The 17,072-nt window shown below is 35.1% G+C and overlaps 2 protein-coding genes across 4 annotated transcripts; one reads left to right on the top strand and one right to left on the bottom strand.

Annotated features, from left to right (window-relative positions):
• The first annotated feature begins 1,563 nt into the window (after positions 1-1,563).
• LOC126692052 (ribosome production factor 2 homolog) lies at positions 1,564-4,756 on the top strand. Its single transcript, XM_050387471.1, has 5 exons — positions 1,564-1,882; positions 3,122-3,367; positions 3,455-3,697; positions 3,786-3,851; positions 4,220-4,756. Exons 1-5 carry the CDS (start codon positions 1,610-1,612, stop codon positions 4,337-4,339), a joined length of 948 nt encoding a protein of 315 aa, XP_050243428.1. The 5' UTR covers positions 1,564-1,609; the 3' UTR covers positions 4,340-4,756.
• Positions 4,757-10,246: 5,490 nt separating this feature from the next.
• Positions 10,247-13,864, bottom strand: LOC126692051 (heat stress transcription factor A-6a). Of its 3 annotated transcripts, none has more exons than XM_050387469.1 (3): positions 12,972-13,864; positions 10,923-12,099; positions 10,247-10,644 (listed from the first exon to the last, which is right to left on the bottom strand). In XM_050387469.1, the coding sequence occupies exons 1-2, from the start codon at positions 13,389-13,391 to the stop codon at positions 10,966-10,968; spliced, it is 1,554 nt and encodes a 517-aa protein (XP_050243426.1). In that variant the 5' UTR covers positions 13,392-13,864; the 3' UTR covers positions 10,247-10,644; positions 10,923-10,965. The 3 variants fall into 3 exon arrangements, with proteins under 3 accessions (XP_050243426.1, XP_050243427.1, XP_050243425.1); XM_050387470.1 differs by having other exon boundaries at positions 11,028-12,099; XM_050387468.1 differs by having other exon boundaries at positions 10,247-12,099.
• Positions 13,865-17,072: the final 3,208 nt, after the last annotated feature.

Raw genomic sequence — 17,072 nt, 5'->3', positions numbered from 1 at the left:
GAATTACCCTTCCTCAGGTTATAAGACTTCTTCCTTTTTACCGAAGGCCTAGGCAAAGAATTCCTTGAGGTTGCTCCCTTTGATCTAGATGGCCCAGCTTGGCCCAAAGGTTTTTTGGAAATACTAGTCTTGCATACCTCCCTCTAGATTTCGTCGCCATATGTGTATCAATCCTTAAGACAATCCCAATCACTTGCCCAATCTGTTTTAAAACTTCAGTTTCATAATATTCAATAGGAAGACGATTTAATCTTACCTAGACCGCTACTGAAGCTACATTGGATAAATCAGTTTTAAAGTTAGGCTCCCATGGTCCAATAGATAAGAAATGGTCACCTATAAACCACATGCCTTTCCTTAGCACATAGTCATGCTCTTTTTTTTAAAGAAAAGCAAGTTAAGAAATACCCCTCCTCCAAATCAACACAGTCCATCTTCCCTACTGGTTTCCACATAAATAAAAGCTTCGAATGGAGATAGTTGAACCCTACCTTACGCCCAAATACCTTCACAATGAAAGCTTTATCCATGGGGCTCTAATACGCTGCTTGGCGGTACTGGAAAGCTTCACAACTGCCACCCTTCCCTGAGGTCAGCCATTTCATCATCGGACTCAATGTCGGAGTCCAATGCCTCAAAGAAGTCAAAAGCATGAGTATAAGAGCCAGGAATATCCCCCATAAGCTTTTCTTTGAATGACAAAACCTGATGGCCTTGAAGACCTTGAGAAGAGCTAGGCTCCTTCTCTGGATCATACTCATTATTGAAACTCACATGGTGGAGATCTTTAATCTTTTTGTTGCTTCAGACAAGTTCTGCTTCCTTTTCACGAGAGAAAGGATGAGCATTCATCATGAGAGAGCTCACCAATATTGGAACGTTTCTTACAACATTTACACTTCACTAGTTCTCTCTCTCTCTCTCTCTCAAATCTTATGTACACCCTTAGGTGCAGTTAATTAGATTCAACAACTACTCTCTCTTACATAGTACACACACTTTTTTTGCATTTGATTTTTGAGTAATGTTAAAAATACAGCTCAATTCAGACCCAAATCCACACTTAGCTTATGTAAACTCTTAATTATATTTCTGCTTTTTCATGTACATGTGGTAGACCCATGTAAAAATGTTAAAATCCAATCAAAAGTTAACATATAAACTGTATGTGAATTTGGGTGTGGATTAAGGTGTGTCCTTAGTATTACTCATGATGAGTTTCTTATTTTAGTTATTTTTTTGTTTAGTTTCCAAGAGATTAATTGAAGAAGAAGAATTGACAACTTAATTTTATATATATATATGTACTAACTTATTTCTCAAAAATTTAATTTGGTTGTCTTGGCGTTTACATATATGGATTAAAAATTGAATAATCTGTGTTGTATATTGCAAGATTTTCTCTTTGTTTGACTTCTGTCGTATTGTTCTATTTTTTCATATACATAATTTCCAATTGGGCTAATTTCACTCTTTGCCCAAAAGCCCATCAAAATCACCGGCCCAACAATCATACGACGCATCCTCTGACCAAAAACCCTAGCTTTCATATACCTAAATCCTGGTACCAAACCAAACCTCTTGCTCTTCTTGCTTTGCTTTGCTCACCATGTTGAAAGTAAAAACTCCGAGAAATCATAGGGTTAGGCGTGAGCTCGAGAAGCGAGCCCCCAAGCTCGTCGAGAATGGGAAGAAGACGCTGATACTTCACGGTACAAAGACGAGTGGTGTATTGAACGAGGTTTTGAAGGAAATATACCATTTGAAGAAAGGAAAAGCCGTCAAGTTCAGCCGCAAGAACGAGAACATCAAGCCTTTTGAAAACGGTGGCGAGACCTCTTTGGAATTCTTCTCTATGAAAACCGATTGTAGCATTTTCGTGGTAAGAGCTTAGTTTTTGAATATTTGTTATGTGGCCATTTATTATTTTCTCGCAAAACCGATTGTAGCATAAGATTTTCATCTTTCTAGCTATGTTTTTTTTTAATATTTGTTATGTGGGAATTTTTTTAATACTGGGTATTAATCAATTGCTTTAATTTTTTTTTTGGTGGTGAAAATAGAATTTTAGGAGCATTCTATGCTGTTTTGGATTTGTTAACAATTGATTTTGACTTTTGAGATTCCGTTTGCAAGTTTGTGTTGGTGACTTTGTTCCTATGCGAGGTCACTGGTCTTGTATATTTTGGGATTTTAAGTATGTGGTTGGGTTTAAATAGTTGGTCATTGAGGATTGAGATAGTGTTACGAGGCTTTTTTGCTTGAAATTTTTTGATCGGTTTATAGAAAGATTTAAGCTTATAGCTGTACAAATCATTGGTGATTTATACATGCACCTTGCCAGTCTTGAATGTACACAACTTCGCTCTTCATTTGTTATGTGTTAATAAGTGCTTTTTGAGCTAGACTTCATTGACTATAGAAAAAGTGAAAAACTGAATTTTAATGCACATATGCTAATCACATGATTCACATGAAAGACTCTGTAACCCGAGTCATAATGTGCTTAAATGCATACCTCAAGATGCTGGATGTAGTGAAAAAGGGTTAACATTGTCTTTTGCTTTATTTTAAATGTGATCAGCAAATGTATGTACAGAAAATGACTGTTTTTCTATAGTTTAGTTTGGAGTGGGATATTGTGCTGTAAGAGAGAGTATTTCTATGTTGAAATTGCTGGTGTGTTGTTTAACATGGAGAGCTAAAACTGGTGGAGTCAATTGTGTCCTTTTCTGTCATCGATTGAATTTGTTTATCGTACCCCATTAACAGCCTTGCATTTAAAGTGATGTGTTTATATTGGCAGTTTTGAGCTGTGTGATTCACCTCTGTTTTGGTTGACAGTGTGAAGCTTTTGTGTTTGTTAAATGGAGATATTGAAGTATCTATGTGCTTTTTTCTTGTAGAACCTTTTATTTTCCCTCTATTGATCCTTAGTAATTCAGAATGAAATCATATGGAATTTCACCCTCACCCTCTTTAAAAGCTGACCATTGCGCCTATCAAAATAAGAAGTCCAATGTTGAAATGCTATAATGGTTATTTTTGCTTCTGTTGATCAATTTCTTGTATTGTTACTGCAGCATCTTTTTTGATGTATCTAATCTCTGGTGACTTGCAGTATGGTTCTCACTCAAAGAAGCGGCCCGATAATCTTGTTATAGGTAGAACTTATGACCACCACATCTATGATCTCGTGGAGGTTGGGGTTGAAAATTTCAAACCAATGGAGTCATTCAAATACGATAAGAAATTAGCTCCACTGATTGGATCAAAACCTATGATTGCTTTCGTTGGAGAGGGATTTGAGAATGTAGAGGAGCTCAAACATTTTAAAGAAGTTTTGCTTGATCTTTTGCGGGGAGAGGTGCATTTTTCTGCCGCCCTTGTAGTTTGCACATCTATAATTTATGAACTAAGCATATTAATAAAAGCATGGGTTTGATACATGCAGGTTGTGGAGAATTTAAATCTTGTTGGGTTAGACCGTGTGTATGTCTGTACAGCTATATCTTCAAATAGGGTATTTCTTTCTCACTGTGGACTGCGGCTAAAAAAGTCTGGCACGAAAGTACCGAGGATGGAATTGGTAGAGGTTGGCCCCTCCATGGATCTGGTAGTTCGTCGACATCGTCTTCCTAATGACAGCCTTAAGAAAGCAGCCATGAAAACAGCCAGGGACCAGCCTAAGAAGAAGGTTGACTAAACTACTCTCATAAACCTTTCTTATTTCGTTTTCTAGGAAGAAAAAAGTAACATGTTTGTATGTGGTCCCTTTTTGGCAGGTGAAAAATGTTGGTGATGATGCAGTAGAGGGCAAGATTGGAAAGATATACATTCCAGATCAGAAGGTAAGTAGAAAATTTATTCATTTAGCAGTGTTATTGCATCAACTATCAGATACTCAACTAGTTCAGAAGTGAAATGTGAGAGAGTCAGAGATTGTGTAGTTTAGAGAAGTTAGCAGCACTTGATAGCCACTGTCTTGTTCTCCTCTCTAATCTCTTCTCATTTGGAAAGATTTGGGTAATTTGTGGGAGAGACAGCTTCTTTCCACCCTTGGCTGCATGAGCAAAACTTTTATTTTCTAAAGTATATACCCCATTATGTGTAAATTCTGCACTAGATTACTTAAATTAAGATCCTCATATGTATTACTACAATTTGGTAATTATTTGTTGTACTGTTCATATAATTTTTTCCCCCTTTTGCCATTTAGGTTGGTGAAATGGCTGTAATTGACAAATCCAAAGGTGTGAAGAGAGAGCGCCGTGAAGCTAAGTTGAAAAAAGGTGATCACGGGCATGTGTCAAAAAAGCAGAAAGAAGATTCAACATAGAGCTCCTGCAGCTGTAGCTTTGCTTTTTGGCCAATGTTCTTTTTGATTGAGAGGGTGTCCAAGGGTGAAGCAGATATAAGGGGCATGAGATATCTCTCCTTCCATTGTTTCTTAGCTTATTTTCTTTTGTTGTCTATTTTGGTGTTTAATCTAGGATGCTTTATACCGCTTATTTGTATTTTTTTTTTCCCTACCAAATCTAAATTATATTATAATCGATGAAACGGAAAAATAGGTAATGGTGGCCTACATGGCATGATTACAATTTTGTACTTTACTTGGTCCAGGTGCCGGATAAAGCTTTGATGCCAAGCATGTCTTAGCTGCTAAATGTGGCTTCACAAGTGGAGTTCATAACTGTGTGTATTATTTTTGGTTTATCTTTTGGATAGGACTGTTTTAATTTGTTTCTCATAATGTTGACGTCTTATAATTTTCCTTCTTAAAAAGCCCGACACACCCAATCTTTTGTACTGTATTCATCAAAATTTTATGCCCTCATTTTGGATTCTTTTTGCTGAATATTGGAAAAAATCAAGTTTATTTGTAATATAGGTATTGTTCAAAGTTATTTGACAAAATAGGAAATAAACAAATTTTGGTAACAGTGTTACTGAAATTCTAAGAAAAAGTATGAGAGGAGAGAAATAATGAGATGGAGGGAGAGAGAGAAAATTGAATTTTGGTAATTACATCATCGAAATTCCTGATCAAAATCCAAAGTTGCCCAGATGATTAAAGGAGTGCTCGAAGGAGGAGTGGCCGAGAGGAAAAAAGTAATTGTGACAACCAAGTTGCCAAAATTGTTGGGGAGGAGAGAGAAAAAATTTAATGGGAACTGTGGTAGCCAAGTAGTCGAAGTTGGAGTAGAGAAAAAAAAATTTGTGGCAATGAAGTTGTCGAAAATTGAAGGAGAAAAAAAATTTGTGGCAATGGAATTGCCGAAAATTGGAGAGAGAGAGAGAGAGGCGATTAGGTTTCTGCAATGTAAAAAAAAAAAAAAATTTACCAAAATCTATGCAAAACAGTTACATAGATTCGAAAAACAAAAAGAAATACATAGATTTTTATTCCTTCCGTATAAAACCTACCATGCATAGCCTGGATATCACACCAAATAGATAGGTGCCAGTGAATTTTTTGACTGAAACAAATTTGGTGCTTCTGAAAAAAATTTGTGCCAAATGTCTATTTCATGTAATTTCATTTCAACTTCATTTCATCCGGTAAAAGTAGTAATTATATGTCCTAGTTGTGCATTGTCACTTCTATGGTCTTTTTTTTGTCTTTTTATTTCTCCTCACTATTATAAAAGGCAGCATCAGTTTTTGCATCTCCTCACAGAAAGTGTTAAAATTTTACGTATTATTTCACTTACTTCTGATTGTTCATTGCTTTATCATTCTTCTACTTTGCTTTATTGTGCACAACTTAGGATTGTAAGTTTTGGATTAATGTGAGTTTTTTTGCTTTGCTTTATTAATTTACAACACTAGAAACTAACAGATTTATTATTATTATATAAATATATGCTTTGTAAATATTAGAAGCTAATACATTGTAAATATTATGCATTGTTATATTAGAGTTGATATTGTTGCATGACTATGATAATGATTATGATTATTCTTGGTTTTTTTTTTTTTTTTTTTTTTTTAAGTGTATAAGAACATCAATCCTCTTTTTCTTCCATAATTTTCTCTCTTCGGCATGCATGAATAGGTTCTGCAATATTATTAGCATAGAATAAGAATCTTTATATGGCAAAGAATAAGAATAATTTTTATTGCATGGATCTCTAGTAAAAGTTGTTCAAACCTGATTGACCAACTGTCCTCTCCTCCAATTTTGGCAACTCCGTTGCCACAAATCAATTTTTCCTCTCTCCTCTTTCCTCCAATTTCTGCAACTCTATTGCCACTTTTTTTTTCTCCTTCAATTTTCGGCAACTGCCACAACAATTCCTATTATTTTTTTTGCTCTTCTTTTCCCCTACAATTTTGCCAACTCCACAATTCTTTTTTTTCTCTCCTCCATTTTTCAGCAACTCCATTGCCACAATTTTTTTTTTCTCTTCCAATTTTCGGCAACTTCATTGCCACAAATCAATTTTTTTTTCTCTTTTCTTTTCTCTTCTTTACATCAATTCCCATTAAATTTTTTCTCTCTCCTCCCTTACAATATCAGCAACTTGGTTGCCACAATTGCTTTTTCCCTCTCGGCCACTCCTCCTTCGGGCACTCCTCTAATCATCTAGCCAGCTTTGGATTTTGGGCAGAAATTTCAGTAATGTAGTTACCAAAATTCAATTTTCTCTCTCTCCCTCCATCACATCATTTCTCTCTCTCTCTCATGCTTTTTCTTAGAATTTCAGCAATACCGTTAACGAAATTTGATTCTCTTCTCATTTTGCCAAATAACTTTAAAAAGTACCCATATCACAAATAAACTTGATTTTTTGCAATATTCAGCCAAAAGACTCCTCATTTTGTATATTGATGTGGAGGGTGCATGTATATTACCCATGTTAAGCTATGAGTGACTTACCCATGTATATTGCCCCAATGAAGGTACAAAGAAGCATACTCCATCAGTTACGAGCCAAGCAGAAGCTATTCCAGATCAAGAGTCGAACACAACACAGAAGCAGAACACTGGCAGCTGCTAGTCAAGATTGCAGGGGTAAGAAGCTCAAGATGTAATAGAAGTGCTTGGGCTTATGAAGCTAAGGATATGCAAGGAGTTATCAAATTGTGTGGTGTAGCTAGCAGCAATGCAAGTTCAACAAATGGGGCTGTACAGGAGGCTTTAATGGAAGCAGTCATCACAGCCAACAACTACGGATTTAATAGGATTCTCTTTTTGACAAACAACAAGAATCTAATCCAACTTGTTCACAGGGCTAAGACTCTAGCTTGGCATGAGAGGTCCTTGATGGCTGATTTGGATATTTTGTGTCAAAGTGGTTTTGTTTGTAATCTGTTAGTTGTCCCCATTTGTGTTCTTGATTTTGTTAATGTTGCTGCAAAAATGGCAATCCGAATGCCACTACATCATACTTGGGTTCATCCTAGTCTTTTGTAATTTGATAAACTCTGTATCTTCCTTTGCTGGTATCAAAAAAAAAAAATGCTATGAGTGACTTTAAGTTCAAAGATTGTTATGCTAAATGTTTGGGCTAATAAGCCATGTTGAAAGGATGCGGATTTGCATGTTTTATCTGTCAATATAGGACATGAAATTGTAAACTGACTCAAGCCATATTAGTGTTTAGTTGGTTTTTTCTTTTTCTTTTTTCCCCAGTGAGGAAGGGAATTGAACTTAGTTTTTTTTCTCATTAGTAGATTTGGACAACGCTATGGATTTAGAAGACTCTTGGCATTTTACAATAGCATTAATCTACAAGACTCTTGACACTTTACTTTGATAGAATTTTGTTTGATCGTGCACTCCACTTTAATTTCTATTTTAATCTATATTTATATATATATATATATATATATATATAAAAAAGCTGAAGCATAGTCCGAATGGACTGAAGTGGATACAAATGGATCAAATTGACAGAATAAGATCAAATGGGAACAAGGTGGACTGAAACGGACCAAATAGGATTTAAAGGGACCAAATAAAAGCGAATAGATAGATTAGGACCAAAGTGGACATGTTGGACCGAATAGGGACAAATAGGACCGAAGTTAACTAAATAGGACCAATGCCAACTGAATATGACCAGAGTGGACAGAATAGACCGAATATGATCAAAATGGACAAAATAGAACCAAAGTAGACCGAAGAGGACAAAATAGACCGAATATAACTTTTGAATATTTATTATTTTATTGCATTTTTAGGACTCATATTTCTAATTTCTAATCTCTTTTTTATTTGTATTGTTTTACTCAAAATTAAAAAAGTTTAGCCTAAATATAATAAAATTTCATACTTTTCTACCCAAAAATTAAGAAAAATAAATTGAATTTTTGAGCTAAACTTAAAAAGGCAACCTATATAAAGAATCAATTAAGACCCAATTAGTCCAAAATGGACTGAAATTGAATAAGTGGACCAAATTAGATCGAATGGGACTGAAATAGATCTAATTGGACCAAATAAAAATGGTTTCATTTTTAGGGAGAAAAAATGATCTTCAATAAATTTTAGAAAAAAACATTATATATTATATTACAATTACAAAATAATTATTTATTCTCACGCATCATGTAGGTCGGCAACTAGTAATAATAAAATAAAAGAACAATGGAAATTTAATATTTACAATTTTGTGCCGATGGATTATCTTTTTTTCCTTTTCTGAGTAGGTGGATGGGAACTCAAGCGTATTCAAACTTTTTTCTATTTCTTTTTACAGGTTTTTTTTTTTTTTGAGAATCTTTTGCAGATATTTCCTGCCGAAGCAAAGCATATCCTACCTCTACTTGGCCCTCGTCAAAGAGACCAACATCTGTCTGTACTAAATTAATAACCTAATAGAAGCACCAGAGCGATTGGTCATTGACTCTCACTAGATCACACATCTTTAGAATTAAAGAATGTTTCCCCCTCCTGTCCCACACACTCCCACTTTAATAAATCAAATAGGTTTTCAATTGGAGATGGCCAAGCTAATCAATCAACCTTGGCCGACATGTAAGTTTACGTGTCCAATTTATCTAAAAGTCTCTCTTGGACCAAAAATCTTTAGCTCATACATTAGCAACCAAAATTGAAGTATGCGACGTTGGCACCAAAAATATTACTCCTTAAAAGTTTTGAGGTACTGAAATTTAAGACATCAATCCATTTCATATGCGGAAAATTCAACTATGTGTAATGCTAAGACATCAATGCATATCATACGCAAAAAATTCAACTATGAGTAATGCTAACGAGTGATATGAATGGTTAACGAGTGCCCTAAAGGCACTTGTTAGTATAACCCTTAATATAATAGTTAACAATTTATTTTAAGAAAGTTTTTAACACCACTTTTATAAAAAATATAAAAAACTATCAAAACATTAATTGTTTTTTCTTATTTTCTCATAAAAACTTTCTTTAAATAAATTATTAGCTATTACCCTAAAAACATCTATTAGCATTTTCCTTCATCAATCAGATAAGGAAGTACCCATGATTATCACAAGATATGCTGCTTAATAATTAACCCATCAGTATCCTCAGTCAAGCAGATTTGTCAGACCCAAAAAAACCTTGCTCCAAGAATTGATATTCACAATGATTATCCCAGAGCACCTAGAAGTTGTTAAATTCTGCACGCAAGTCAGCTCACATTCTGGCAAAAGAAGCTAAATCTTCAGGCCAATCCAAAATTTGGAAAGGAATCCCTCCCCCTTGTATTCTGAATATTCTTAGAGATGATCTGTTGTAATCTCTTCCTTCTTGGCTCTGTTGTATTTCAATTTCAGTGTGGAATGATATTTCTTCCAAGTTTCCCATTAAAAAAAAAAAAAAAAAATTCTGCTCGCAAGTGTAGGCAATTTCAAGTTAGCTAACCAGGACCATCACAGGCTACTATATTTTAAGTTCGATGTTTAGTGTAGTAATTAAATGTTTACTCTGGTCAAGTTTACAAGGGAAAGAGAGACAATAGTAAAGAATAAGGGTGTTTGGTACATATGTATAAACACATATTTTTAATTTTTAAATAATATTACACGTATTTTCGCACTTTTTCACCTATATATTTTCAAAAAAACTGAAAACTGTTATTTAAACATACGTATGGTCCTAAAGATCAGGAAACAACATTTTTCACTTTCTGTTGACATGATTAGAACAACATCACTTATACATCAATTCATTATTAACACCACTTTTATTCACCAATCACAGCATGTCATGTCAGTTGTAAAAAAAATTGTGAAAAATGTTATGGCCTTAGACTTATGGAGAAACAAAATATGCTTAACAAAAGTTCTCTTTGATAATCTCTGAAGTCTGAACATAAAAACAGACTACTGTGATTTCCTCAGCTTGTTTCACTACTTTCATAAAACTAAGATTCAAAGCTACTGAGTACAGCTAGAGTTTAAGGAGTTGGGGGGAGGGAAGTCCTTGAAATGAACATAAGTCAAATTAGTAAAACCCAAATTCCCCCCAAAAAGCCATGAAGATGGATTTACATAGCCCCAAGTTCTAGGATCATTCTAGGATCACGCACGTGAACTTGTGAGTGAGTATACAACTAGAGGACAAGAATCACCCACTTTTATGAGCAAGATATCTTAGCAGAATGCAACCAAGCCCGTAGAAGCATGTACTCTATCCCAAGTGTCACAGACCTGCATCGTTCATAACTTAAAAAACTTAATTTGCCAGCAAGCAAAACCTGCAATACTAATGCAACTTGTTAAATAACATAATCTACTTAATGAAAGAAAATAAATCGGCACAAACTAGGTGGAAAGTTCAACAATTAATCAGCATAATAGGAGTACTAAAATTCAATTTGGGTGGAAGCAGAGAATCAAGAAGAAAAAGAAAAAGAATGCTGAAATCGATTGAATTCTATTTATATATAATTTTTCAATGTTGGTTGATATGTTCAACTAAAACTAACTCAGATCCATAAGGGCAGAGCAAGTGCAGAAGCAATTGAAGCCCTATGGATCCCTATTTTTAGATATATCATCTTTGGGCTGGTCATCCTGACTCTGAGGCTCACCAAAAGAGGATTCATCAGCAGTCCACTTATCAATGCCTAAACCTCCTGCCACTTGCAAGGAACCTAAATCCCACATGTCTGATAATCCACCAGTCACTTCCAAATCTGGAATTTCATAGTTGATTGGAGTACCCCATAACTCACTACGAGAGCTAGGCGTGACAGTACTGGCATCAAAACCCATGCTCCATATTTCCTCTTGTTTAGTGATGCTTTTAATCCCTGGAGATAACTGAGAAAGAGCCTTCTCCTCCATTATTTCTTCAGGATAAGACACCAAATACTCAGTATTAATCTCTTCTGGCGGGCTTACGACATTCTTTCCTTTCAGATCTTCAGTCCTGAACCTCGATGACCCTTCTCCCACCTGCTCAGGAGTTTTGGCAAATCCCTGCAATACTGCAAATTCATCTGGCATGGCTAATTCAACCGATTCAACATTCTCAAATTGAAATGGTATGCTTTCAGCACCTAAGCCCATTTCTTCTAGTGTAGTAACCATACCTGGTGAGAGGTAATCCTGAGAATGTTCAACGGGTGGATTTAAATCTAGGCCTGAAGAAGGTACAAAGGGGAGTCCCCAATCTGCTTGGTACTTCACAATCTGCCCATCCATGGAAGAATCTGCCTTACCAATTTCATGTTGATGCTGCTTTACAAACTTCCTCCTCACTCGGGGAGAATCTATTTTTCTCTGTTCCTTCTTTTGCCTAAGAAGTTCTAAGAATGCTGGGTTCTGCAGCATCTTTGTCAAGAAAGAAATCATCTGCTGCTGTCTCTGCTCTGCAGACTGGAGCCTCTCATTCACTGCTTCCATATGGTGCATCGTCCCTCGGTGCTGCTGCTGCAATTCAACAACCTCCTGCATCATTGTACTCTTTTCCTTCTTCAATCTCTCTATCTCATTGTCCAAACCAGGCTTCCCTGCTTCAGTAGAAGGCCCATTATAGACCCCAATCTGTTGGGATTGATGTGATTTGCGCCTCTGAATGTTCTTCAAGAGATGTCTCTTCCCTCGCTGGAAAGCTTCATTGGCAAATTCCCACCTATCAGTATCAATCTTGCGGAACCCCTGAATAAACAAAGTGATTCAACAATGAATAAGGATGACCTAAAACTCAAGAAAACAAAATATAAATATGATGATTGACATCATAAATAGTTCATCCATAATACAATTTGAAGCCGTCAATTTTCACGCCTAGAAGAAGCTGGATCGCACTATACAATCTGTAAAATCATAAAACTTCCTTAAACATAAAAGGAGGTGTCAGATGATAACATGTATAGCACAAATACAGATGTTTTTTTTTTTTTTTTTTTTTTTTTTTTTTTTTTTTTTTTTTTTTAATGAACTTAAAAATTCTACCTGCAGACGATGAACTCCCTACTCATCCGGTACACAATCAGAGGGGAAGATGTTCCTTTCTTCGGCGATGTGAAGATTAAAACATGCATCCCTTAGCCCTAATTATAAGCCGATGAAGGAATATCCACTTATAAAACATTCATCGTACGTTTCATGAATAGAAAGTCAAGCCTAACATGAACATGATCCTGAGAAAGTAGACCTCAAGGTAAAATTTTACAAATAATTCCAGAACCCGATTACCAATTACCTCTCCCAGACTTAGAAGTGAGAGTTTTATGAACTGAGTACAACATTTTTTATAATTCCGGAACAACATAAATTGAGAATTTATAAAATTCATCAGCAAATCCTTTAAAAGTTCAAAAGGCCCACATATACAAAGATTATATACAAATTTGGCCTCTCAGCTACAATTCAAAGAACAATTAGTCAATTACAGACTTAACATCAATGATCAATCTAAAACCAAGAAATACACAGAAACAAAAAAAAGGTGAGAGAGATAAAGCAAAACATTTACATACAGATGACACCAGCCATTACAGGTGGTGTGACTGCAAAAAAATACCCACATAAGTATTAAGCTGGCGAACAAAACTGGAGAAATTGCTGTGCTTGAAATTCCTAGGCAACACGACGCTCGAAAACTCCACTGGGTCCCACACCACGAAGCTCTCTCCCCTCGAACCCCACGATATAATCGGGTCGAGCACCGGATCATCCACGAGCTCGAAAGTCTTGGTCAGAAATGGCGGAATTGAAATTTCCTGTAACCACCCAAGCGGTTGAGGAACACCGATATTATTCTCAGCCTCTCCTCCACTACTCGACGGTACAGTAGTAGTACCTGCTGCTTGACCAGCCATGTATTCGAACCCCATTAGAGAATCATCAAAGTTGGAAAAACTAGCTGTGGAAAAAGACGACGACGTTTCGGGTTGTATTGAACTAGTCGAAGTTTTGGGTGGTTCATCTTTAGGACCCATAATCATATAAGGTTGTTGTCAAGGTTTTTGCTTTGGTTTTGGTTTTGGTCGAATGGATATGAGAGAAATGAAATGAGAGAGTTAAAGAGTCAAGGGTGGGATTTATATATATATAGAGGATTAATTTGCCGACAACCTGGGTTCAATTTAAGAAAAATCTAGAAAGAATCGAAAGAGATTTTAAGTCGGTGGAGGTTCACCTCTGCTCGTCTGTCTTCTGATGATTCGATGGCTACTGTTGTTGTTGTTGTGTTGGAGATTTTGCTGAGACATTTTTACTTATATATTAAGGTTTTGAGATTTTGAGAGAGATGAGAGTATCGCCGACCTTGGAGTTAAGGAGGATTTGCAGGTTCTGGGCAGCTTCGCTCTCGTTGAAATGAATTCGTGTGGTTTTGGAGACAGTTGGGGACCACTAATAGGCTAGATATTTTTGTCACTTTGGATTTTTTTTTTGTTTGTTTTTTTGTCTGCTTCAGGTGCTTGGTCGTAATACTTGGGGACGAAGCTAACTTCTCTGCCCAATGGGAGATTTGGGGCGCTAGTGCATTCCAGATTTGGGACTCCCTCTGTTGCCACGTCAGTATTACATCAATGGTAAAGGATAATTAAAAATTTTGGAATAGTATTAATCAAATACTAGTAGTACCCAACAAAATATTGCACCTTTTTTTTTTAATAAAAATTTTAAGTTTTTGGTTAGATTTTTTATTTTTTTTTTGGGCCAAGGGAAAAAGGTTAGGAACGAGAGAGTAATGTTAACTGTTACTATAGGATCTGAATCTGTTGCCATATTAACATCCTACCTGTTGGGTCTCTAAACGTGCATATAAGAGAATCGATGAATCATAATTATTATCCTAGTCCCACGAGAATGTTAGTAAGCATTGAGCGGATGTGTGAGGTATTTTCAAGCTCCACCTCTCAAACCAGTTGGGAGTAAGCTTGATGACCACTAGACTACTACCTCCACTATTTTTTTTTTCTTTCTTTTCTTATAATCCTATAATGAATATAACATTTATTATACATCAATCGTGAGTCATGACAAATTATAATGTATTAAAGTCTAGAGCTAAATTGTTTTGCACTATTACTACATAGTAATAGTAAAGGAAAGTAAGGGGCTGTTTGGATTTTTTTTTTTTTGTCATCACTCATTACTCTTCACTCAATTTTCGTCACTCATCACTCATCACTTAAAATACCTCAATTTCCCCAAACCATTTGGCACTCATCACTTAGTTTTGCCGTTACTTTTTGTTTCCAAAAAAAAAAAATTGAAAAGTCAAGATATGCGGCTGAACAGTGAGAGATATGCGGCTGGGCTTTGTTTAAAAAAAAAAAAAAAAACCCAAAATTAAAATATTGCGGTTGAATAGTGAGAGAGTTGTGAGTTTAATTACGAAAATATCATTGGAAACTGAGTTATGGAAACTGAAAACACCTAAAATGTATTTTCAGTTTCCATAACTCATAACTGAAAAATCAAATAATTGAGTGATGGAAACTAAAAATACCCCAATTTCCCCAAACCCACCTGTTTGGCACTCATCACTCAGTTCTGCCGTTACTTTTTGTTTCAAAAAAAAAAAAATGAAAAGTCAAGATATGTGGCTAAACAGTGAGAGATATGCAGTAGAGCTTTGTTTCACAAAAAAAAAAAAAATCAAACATTGTAGTTGAACAGTGAGAGAGTTGAGAGTTTAATTATGAAAATGCCATTAGAAACTGAGTTATAGAAATTAAAAACACCTAAAATGTGTTTTCAGTTTCCATAACTCATAACTCAAAAATCAGAGAATTAAGTGATAGAAACAAAATTCAAACGGACTTCTTAGCCATAGGTCCTACAATTTTTGAACTATGAGTTATGGAAACAGCAAATCCAAACAGCCCCTAAGTTTTGTTTGTCCTTGCCCGTTCTTGGTTTAGTTCTTAGTTTGAAGTGGATCAGGTAAAGTTGGGTGGATGGTGAAATTAACTACGGCTGCTGTTGTTGCTAGGGTATTGCACCGGGTGCAATTCACACACTTTCCCTCACAAATTTTTTTCACTTTTTACTTCTCTTAACTTTTTTTAATCAATGGTTGAGATTGAAAATTGCTTTTTGCAAATATCAATTTCAATCATTCATAGTAATTACACTTGATCTTAATCTGGTTTTTTGATTAAGGTCGGGCGGGGACTGTTCGACCTACAAACACTGAGACAAGTACTGCAATATGTCTCCTTGTGATTGATGAATATTTGGTTACCTTTTTTAATTAATGGTTGAGATTAAAAGTTGCTTTTTGTAACTATCAATCTCAATCATTCATAGTAATTACGCTTGATTTCGATTCGGTTTTCTAATTAAGGTCGGGCAGGGGACCATTTGACCTATAGACACTGAGACAAGTATTGCAATATATCTCCTCGTGACTGAAAAATATTTGGTTCCCTTTTCAGCCCTTAAATTGTCTGCTATTAAGCCACCTTTCAAAAGAACTAATTTGTCTTGTTCTGCCAAATCCAATGCTCATAGTTCTTCGTCTTTTTAACTGTCTATTTCTTAGTAGTTAGTAGTTGCACAACTTGCACTAGACTGTCACAGAAGCTTTGCCCTGCTATAGAAGACATTGTCGAAAATTTTCCAAATCTTCAAAAATTTCATTGTTTACTTTAGATATTTCGTTCAATTTAATTCATATTATCATTGCTAATTGGCTATTTACAAAAATTATGTCACTATTTAACACCTACCTTAGCTAAAAAGAGAATCTGCATTTCAGATTTCTCTTTTCTCCCTCAGGTAGTGTCAATTTTTGCCTGCATGTGATTCATAATTCAACATGTCAAACTTTTTTTATTGGTAATTTGACTAATTTCTAATTACACACACATCTTACGAGTATTGAACTCATCATCTCATCCTCTATCTCACTAGTTTATAGGCTAGTTCTTTTTGTTTTTTTAAAGAAGATATAGGCTAATTCAGCATGCCTAACAAATTTGATTACCCTAACAAGTGAAATTTGCATAATACAGTATCTAGCACTATCAAGATAAAAATAATTAGAAATGATTTAAGCAACCAGCCTCCTTTACCCAAAGCTTGAAAGTTGATGAAAATATCTTTTGCATATTGCTGGAAAATTTATTTGAAATAATGAAAATAATCAAAAGTCAAAAGATATCTTCAACATTTTTGGTTTCCCATGAGGCGTAACCCCCTTAAGAGGAAGGGTTAAACCTTGCACCTGGCCTGCGAGCCCAAGACAACCTTTCCTCAAGCAGTGAAAAAATGTTTGTTTCTCATGGAAAATTGTTTTCAGGAAATATTTTCTAGCTTTTAATCCCCATTTAAAAAAGAAATTAAGCATACTTGTATTCACAATGCAAATACAGCAAACAGTTTCTATGACAAGCATTAGGCTAATGTTCTGAGATATAATATCCTGAAAAAAGTGTAATTATTCAATTTTTAGGAGTAATACTTCTCCATCTCAATTAATAACAGATTTTATAAGTAAAATTCATGATGGAATTGTTTCAAACATCGGATTGTACAAAAAACCGAAAAGGAGAGTGATTTACTATTTTTTGGTTCGACTCCTAAATATTATAAATCATTTAGTTAAATTATTTAATATAAATAATTATAATAAACTTATAAGTTTTTCTATTTTATTTTGGCCAAATATT

Source organism: Quercus robur, chromosome 7 (genome assembly GCF_932294415.1).
Source record: "Quercus robur chromosome 7, dhQueRobu3.1, whole genome shotgun sequence".
NCBI lineage: Eukaryota > Viridiplantae > Streptophyta > Magnoliopsida > Fagales > Fagaceae > Quercus > Quercus robur.
This window is presented reverse-complemented; position numbering and strand designations above follow the sequence as displayed.